Source organism: Durio zibethinus, chromosome 10 (assembly GCF_047325235.1).
Source record: "Durio zibethinus cultivar Kanyao isolate XHJ-2024 chromosome 10, ASM4732523v1, whole genome shotgun sequence".
In the NCBI taxonomy this organism is placed as follows: domain Eukaryota; kingdom Viridiplantae; phylum Streptophyta; class Magnoliopsida; order Malvales; family Malvaceae; genus Durio; species Durio zibethinus.
In genome coordinates, this window is record NC_143171.1 from 23,578,798 (window position 1) to 23,586,566 (window position 7,769).

A 7,769-nucleotide genomic window follows, 5' to 3' on the forward strand; every position below is an offset into this window, starting at 1 on the left:
ATGACTTTCATCCACTTTAGCATCCGAAAAAGCTTAAGAAGATCAAAGGAGCTTTGCTAGAGTATTACTGTTCACCCACCATCTTTGCCAAACCATGTCTGATATTGGCAATGGTGGTTTGGGACACATTTTTTTGTGTCATCTTTGTAATTTACCTCCTCTCTTCTAGTTTGATAGTTCAAGCTGAGAGCACCTATTTGAACTCGAGACCTTCAATTTGTAAACTTTTTATTTTAATAAAGATCAATATGTTTCAAGCTAGAAGAAGAGGAAAAATGGAGAGAAGACAAAGAAATAATTAAGATAAATACTTAGAGATCACTAAAGGGCAAGGTAATGAGATATTGACATTACTGCAAAGGGCCTATGAGTTGTCCCAATATATTGGTCCATATTTTAGACTAATGTAAGCCATTATAATTCTCTTGTGTTTTGAAATTAAATGATGTGCTTGAAAAATCGAAAATGATATTGTTATAAGTAGTTATATAGTGAATATTAATTGGTTTGCAATATCATTGCTTCTTCTGATAAATTCTTTCTGTCCCTTTTTACAAGAAATATCAGTATATCTGCAGAAAAACTACGGATCATTTAAGTTTACTTTAGTTTCATTTCTACTGAATTTTTTACCAACCAAGCTAACAGGGAAAAAATGCCGAAATCAAAACTTAATTTAATTGGTTTATGCAACGACCGTTAAAAGGTAACATCTAACAAGTGATATTCAGTTTGTTCGAGATTTAAATCTCAGTACATGCAACCATTTGTAACAAAGAAAAAAATGATACCAAGAAATTATCTTGCTTCTTATTAGCTGAATGTGACCTGAAACTACCAGCAATAAAGTCTTTCATAAATACAACTCTTTATTTATTGGACTTTGTCTATATATGAAGAGAGCCTACTACAAAGGAAAATAACTTTTGAGGGTAAATCCATATCCAATTTCTTACACCCTTTTGTAAAATGTTGATATTTATCAACATCTTCCATTGTACTATTTCCTTGGCCCTCGCTTGATTATGATCAGATAGAGATCTGGATGATGAGTACAAAGATAAAAATGAACAAAAAATTACAAACTGAATGTCATTGAATTGCACTCAAACATGTTAAAATTCTATCAACTACAACAGGATGACAAAATTGAAAAGCTATCGTTCAACATTCCTCTTTTTGAAGAAAAGCAGTCGTCAAGGCTGTTGTGTTTGTTGCTTTTGGAGAGAGCGATGAAGCAAGGTAGCAAGAGAAACCATCATTGTGCACATACTTAAATTGTGGGGAAATATGCATATATATATATATATATATATATATCAGCTGATGGTATTTGCACTGCTTAAGAACAATTGGTAAATATGATTAATGGGTCTTTAACTTAGGCTAAGGATTGTAGTTGTGATGAACTTCTTTAGAACATTGGTGAATCTGATGGGGAAGAATTCACCAAATTAAGAATGCTGTTCCAATAATTCTTGTTATCTTCATAGTAATCACTGCCATCACCACTACCTCCACTGTTTTCATCAGATTCTTTGCCACTATCTGATAAACTCCGGTCGATAGAATCATCGAGAAGAAGATTAGTGAAGCCTTCCTCCATTACATTTCCAACATTAACATGACTGCTACTTGGCCTTAAAGACTCTGGAGTCCATCCTCCTTCCATGGAAATTGCCATATCATGAAGGCTAGAAGTGAATGAGAAAGAATTCTCCATACCCTCTTTGTAATCAGGCAAATTAGTTGAACTTCCAAGGCCTTTCCATTCTTGTTCCCCTTCTTCTTTGATGATTCCGGTCTGGGATGAACCTGAAATAGTGCCAACAAACTGAATCATGGGCATTGAACCCACTCCAAGCCCTGTACTTATGTTTCGTGGTGGTGCATTCTCTGAGAAAGTAAGAGTAGATGTAGGAGACTCAAGGTCACCAGCAGCCCCAAGTGCAGTGTTCAAAACACCACTATTACCTTCACTGGATTTTGACCAGCCAGTAGCACTGTTCCAAGCTGTCTTATTCACAAGCTGAGCGGCTGAAGCTGAAGTTGAACCAGAAGCAGAAGCTGAAGAAGCAAAACCTGGAGGGTTGAGCTGATGTTGAAATGAATGTGAACGTATCTTCGATTCTCTAACCAATCTAGCTTCAGCTTCAAGCCTAGCACTCTCCCACTGAGCCATATGGCTAAGGTTTGCTGCATTCTTGGATTGGCCATCAGTGGAGAGTAAAGCATCACTTTTTGGCTTGTGAGTGATTGGATCAATCCCCATTTTAGCCAACCTTTTCTTAAGATGAGTATTCCAGTAGTTTTTTATCTCATTATCTGTTCTCTTTGGCAAGTGAGTGGCTATAGCAGACCACCTGAAGACAAAAACAGACAAATAAAGACGTAATAGTGACAGAACCCTTTCATAAAACCCTAGAAAACTTCAACTACCACAATGCATTTTTTGAATGTTTCAGACTTTCAGTCATCTAAAGACACCCCCCCCAACTGAAATATATAGGCAAGAAAATGAGGAAAAAATGTAATAAAAAAAACTGATTATTTCATTCTAGTGAAGAATTGAAGACCCATTTTTGCTTCTAAAGTTACCATCCTATTAAAATCAGATGTCATAAGTAGCAGTAACTTAATGCATATGGCAGAGAACACAAATTTAATTAATATCTGTAGGGTCAAAACAAAATGAAAATAAAAAATAAGTTTTATAGTTGATAGGGTAGAGTGACAGTTCAGACTTTGAAAGTAATTGTGTGCATCCATTGTACCCAAAAAAAATATGTTACTGAGTGCAAGAAATTTGAGCTTGAATTTCAAAACCGAATAGGGAAAAACTAGGTTGAGAAATTAGGACGACCCAAGATCAGAAAACTAGCTGGTTTTTTCAAGAAATTTATTCAAGAGTCATGAGGGAAAAAGACATCAAAAAATGGCTAAGAAAAAAATGAAAAAAAATTACAAAAAAAATTCATTCCAGGTTATGTAACATTATGATGAACTCTTATACCTGTTCCCTAAAAGGGCATGGAGTTGAATGATAGTTTGTTCTTCTTGCAAACTAAACTTTCCTCTCTTAATATCGGGTCTTAGATAATTAGTCCATCTGAGCCTGCAGCTCTTCCCACATCTTTGAAGGCCTAAAAAACAATGAGACCAAAACAAAATTGAGCTGAACTGAACTGGATGAGGATTGAGGAATGAAAATGAAGTATCTTGTACTATAAGTAATTAACCAAGAAAATTAAGGTTAGGGTTAGTCACCGGCTTTCGCAGGCAAGGCACGCCAGCTTCCATGACCATGTTCTTCAATGTAAACTAAGAGTTTCTGATCTTCTTCAGGTGTCCATGGTCCTTTCTTCAACCCCACTTTGTCACAGCAAGGTGATCTCCCCATTGGGTAGTATATAGTACTGAAACTAAAATCAGCAAAAAAGAAGAAAGTTGGCTCTCTCTTTATATAACACTCAACACAAGATAATATTGAGAGTGGGAAATTAAGCGAAGAAACTTGTGTTTGTAAATGAAGAGATGGGCAGAGAAGAAAGGTCAGCAAAATAAATAGGATAGAGAAAACAATTAAATTTTTGATCAGAGTACATGCTAAAGTCACATGACAGAAGAAATCAAAACCCCTCTTCCACTATGTAGCTTTACTTAATTCATAGGGCATAAAATAAATTAATAAATAAATAATGTTCAATGTATGACGATAGAACAAAAGAAAATCCCCAAACGCAAAGGAATTTTGGAAGGTTTTTTTGGTCCTCACAATTGACAAATCCAAAGGGTAGTAAATGGTATGGGGCAGCTCCAAAAATTCAAGTCCCTCTCAAATTTTTTCCCTACATTACTCATGGTGGTGATGGTGACTTCTCTCATTTCAATTTTACCCTTATTTTTTTGGTATTAATTAGCTTATAAAGTTGCATTATAATTAGAACTAGAATAAGGAGTACTATATTTCAAAGTGCTTTTAAATTTATTTTAGAACACTTTGGGTTTGTTAAACAAACAGAATACATGAAATGAGATTTTGGCATACGAAAAAACCTTGTTGTATGCACGATATTATTAAAGACATAAATTTATGCTAAAAACAAAACCATAAAATCATGAAAAAGTTTGAATATTAAAACAAAGCTTTGATAACAATTAAAGACAAAATAAAGTATTAATTAGTAATTTAATTTAATTGATTTATACAGTTATTCTTAATAAGCGACATTAAATATATTTAAAATTTAAATATCGACACTTAAAAATTTTTTTTTTATTCTCAAACTATAACATCTTTTGTTAAAAAAAATAAATAAAACATTCAATTATGGTAAATAGGTGGAAAAGCCTTGTATATAAGTGTTATAAATATCACTAGTAGTTCATCCGATTATAAGCGTAAAATTATATATGTTCTTTAAATGGGACACTTCGTTGATTAAAAACTCCAACTTTTTTAGGGTCTTGAATTTGGATTGATTTTGAGATATAGAAAAGGTGAAATTTATGAATGAAAAAAAAAGGGTCCTTGTCACATCTTACATAATTAAAAAAATTTTGTATAAAAATAAATAAATAAAGGTATCTTATTAATTTTTTTTTTGAAGACTTTAAAATTTGTATAGAATTTAAACTCTTAATTCCATTAATTAAAATCAAATTTTAACAACCTCAAATATTAAAAAAAATTGCATAGAAAATATAAATGGATGAAGGATTGACTGTTAGGGAAATTTAACTTTGACCGCAGGTTTTGAAGAGGTAGAACCCTAACTACTTAGGAAAGAAAGTAGATTTTAACTGTTTTGGAGACTAAAGGGTCTTTACTTTTGGATCTACCTATCAAAAGAAACACATTCTTAAGATAGGAAAAAAATTATAATTTATAAGTACAAGCATTGAATTTTAAATTTACTGTATGTTATTTTTTAAAAAAGTTTAGTAAATTAATTGAGTTAAATTTTGAAGAATTATTATTATTTTTTACTGAAAAAAGTAAAAAGAGATCCCTTTAATGCTATATAATATCACTACAAGAAATAGGTTTTTGAATAACAACTTTTTTAATTGTGTAGCACAATAATTTTGCAGCTCATTGTTCCAATGCTGACATTTAGTTTAATAGTCAACTCGTGCTGTTAAAATTAATCACTTAAAAAAGTGCTGCTGTCAATGTAAAAAACCAAAGGCTGCACAGTGTAAAAAGTTTAAAATGTATTGTTCCAATCTTTTTTATATGGTTTATTTGGTCTGACTGAAATTTTTATAAGAAATGTTGTTTTGAGTAAAAGTTATTTTAAAAATGTTGTAAAAAAATAAAATAATGTTTGATAAATTTAATAAAAAAATTATTATTAGTGAATGAAAATTTGATATTATTTTTGTATATTTTAATAAATAAATAAATAAATAAAATAATTAATTTTATTAAATTAAATCATAATTTTTTTTTATAAAATCAATAAATAAAATAAAGAGATATTAATCACTTCTTGCCTCATTTAATATATATATGTTCCTGCCTATGTATTCGTTTGGTCCCAATCTAAATATCAAATATTAAATTTGCAATTAGAAATAATAGTATGCATGAGAGACATCTACTTATTTGAGCTTTAATTAATTATCTTTCTCTTTTTTCTTTTTTTTTTTATAATTTAATTCTTTTTTCCCCTTGGCTTAATTAGCATTTACTTATATGAGCTAGCTAGTAAGTTAGTAACAGATCATCAAAGAGATAACCCTAAAAATGACTACTATAAAGTCTAACAATGTTGGAAAATATTAGCCAACATTATTGAAGAAATAATTATGGCATTTGTGGAATGGGTATGCTGCATTTATTGCCTTAAATAATATTTCTAACTTTTGGCTTTGTATAATGGAAAACAATTTCGTCATTTGAATATAGGAGCATATTACCTATAATTATTATATTATCATTAGTTAATCATAATTTAGAATTATTTGAGATTCATTAAAATTTTATATAAAGTTCACACTTATAAAAGATAGATTTTTATATAATTAATTTTTTTGTGATTAGATAATTATAAAATCATAGGTAAAATGTTTCCATATCATGATTTTTTAAAAATGTATGCCCTAATCCCATTGAAAGAAAATAGTAAGCAAATTTAACCAAACTTTGAATCCGAGATTTATTCTAATTGATTCATATAATCTCTTTAAAAAGTAATATCCAAAAATAAGGTTCCAATTTTAGTATCGACAATTCTTTTGTTCATCCTCAAATTACGAATTTTTTTTTAAAAATTAACCAAACTAAGTGTAGATTAATTATTTTAATATGAATCTTAATACCCTTAGGTAGATTTGATTCAAGATTATGTCATAATATGCATTGAAGCAATTAAGTTTCAGTGAAATAAAGGGTAGAATTGTAATACTTTAAAAGGTGTTCGTAACTTTTGTACTAGTTTTCTTTGTTCTTTGTATATATGAGAAAGTTAAAGGGAAGATTGAAATTCCAACATTGTATGTTAGATATAAGAGTTTTGACCATACTCCCAGAGAAAGTTTTCCTCTTAATCATTTGATTTTTATTTTATTTAAAAAAAAATCATTTTGATAAGGATCGACGGTCGAAATTTTTTTGAATTTCATTAACAGTGTATTTGAGACAATTTGCCTAATAATAATGTTAATAATAATAAAAAAATTATTTGATATAGTATAAGTAAATTTTTTTTTAATTTTATAATGGAAGTTAAGAAACTCATCCATATATATCTCACTTTTTAAACAATATTTTTTAAAAAAATTTTAATATGCATTAAGAGGTATGTATTATCTTACTAAAATCAATTATGAAATTTTAAAACTTCATATACTTAATAATTTCTCATAACAATAATGATTTACTTTTTAAAAAAATTCATTTTAATCATTGTGTTATTTTGCTTTTCAGGATAGTGCATATAAGGCAACATGTATGGTATTCAATAATTTTGAGATGCTCTTACTTGAATCCGATTACTAAATACAATATTCATACTATGCCTGAACTCGTTTAATAATACTTCGTTACAACTTGATTCAAATTCGAACTCGTTTAATAATATATCATTAAAACTTGATTAAAATTTGAACTTGTTTATTTAATTAAAAATAGTTGAGTACCCAACTTAAATTCAATAATAAAAATAAATTTACCTATTTTTATATGTTTTATTAATCAAAATTAAATTTAAAATTTAAACTTTAATTTTCGTATTTAGGTAATTTATAAAGTTTTAAAAATGATTAACCAATTATAAGTAATATATAAATTAAAAATATAAATATTAAAAATCCATTGTTCATAACAATTGTGGATACTCTATACTTATTACCATAGCTTACTTGAAGTCTTGAACCCATTTATAAGGCATCCTAATCGTATTTAAACGGATCAAATAGTATAAAATACTCCATTATAGTCTACCCATTACCATCTCTACTATTATCCTTATTCAATGGTCCATTATATTATTTTATAAAAGTTAAAATATTTTAAAAAATTGAATTATTTATTTTTATTATATCAAAATAAATTTTTATTCTTTGAATTATATTCAAATAAATTTTTATTTTAAATAAAAAATTTATTTAAATATAAATTAAAGACAAAAACTTATTTGAATATTAATAAAAAATTATGAATTTATTTATATGTAAATTAAAAGTTAAAATTTTATTTTAGTATAATAAAAGTATAGCTATGATTTTTGGAGAATATATAAGAAGAAAAATTAAGAGAAAGG

The 7,769-nt window shown here is 28.4% G+C and overlaps 1 protein-coding gene across 1 annotated transcript; it reads right to left on the minus strand.

Annotated features, from left to right (window-relative positions):
- Window positions 1-822: 822 nt before the first annotated feature.
- Window positions 823-3,633, minus strand: LOC111292125 (transcription factor MYB16-like). The gene is made up of 3 exons (XM_022884356.2): window positions 3,268-3,633; window positions 3,014-3,143; window positions 823-2,363 (listed from the first exon to the last, which is right to left on the minus strand). Exons 1-3 carry the CDS (start codon window positions 3,398-3,400, stop codon window positions 1,415-1,417), a joined length of 1,212 nt encoding a protein of 403 aa, XP_022740091.1. The 5' UTR covers window positions 3,401-3,633; the 3' UTR covers window positions 823-1,414.
- Between the last annotated feature and the right edge of the window lie 4,136 nt (window positions 3,634-7,769).

What these genes read in the sequence shown, in the direction of transcription:
- LOC111292125 (XM_022884356.2), bottom strand. Translation starts at nt 3,400, where the DNA reads ATGGGGAGATCACCTTGCTGTGACAAAGTGGGGTTGAAGAAAGGACCA. An exon ending in TGCCTTGCCTGCGAAAGCCG is followed by an intron (nt 3,144 to 3,267) that starts GTGACTAACCCT and finishes ATTGTTTTTTAG; the next exon opens with GCCTTCAAAGATGTGGGAAG. An exon ending in CATGCCCTTTTAGGGAACAG is followed by an intron (nt 2,364 to 3,013) that starts GTATAAGAGTTC and finishes TTTTGTCTTCAG; the next exon opens with GTGGTCTGCTATAGCCACTC.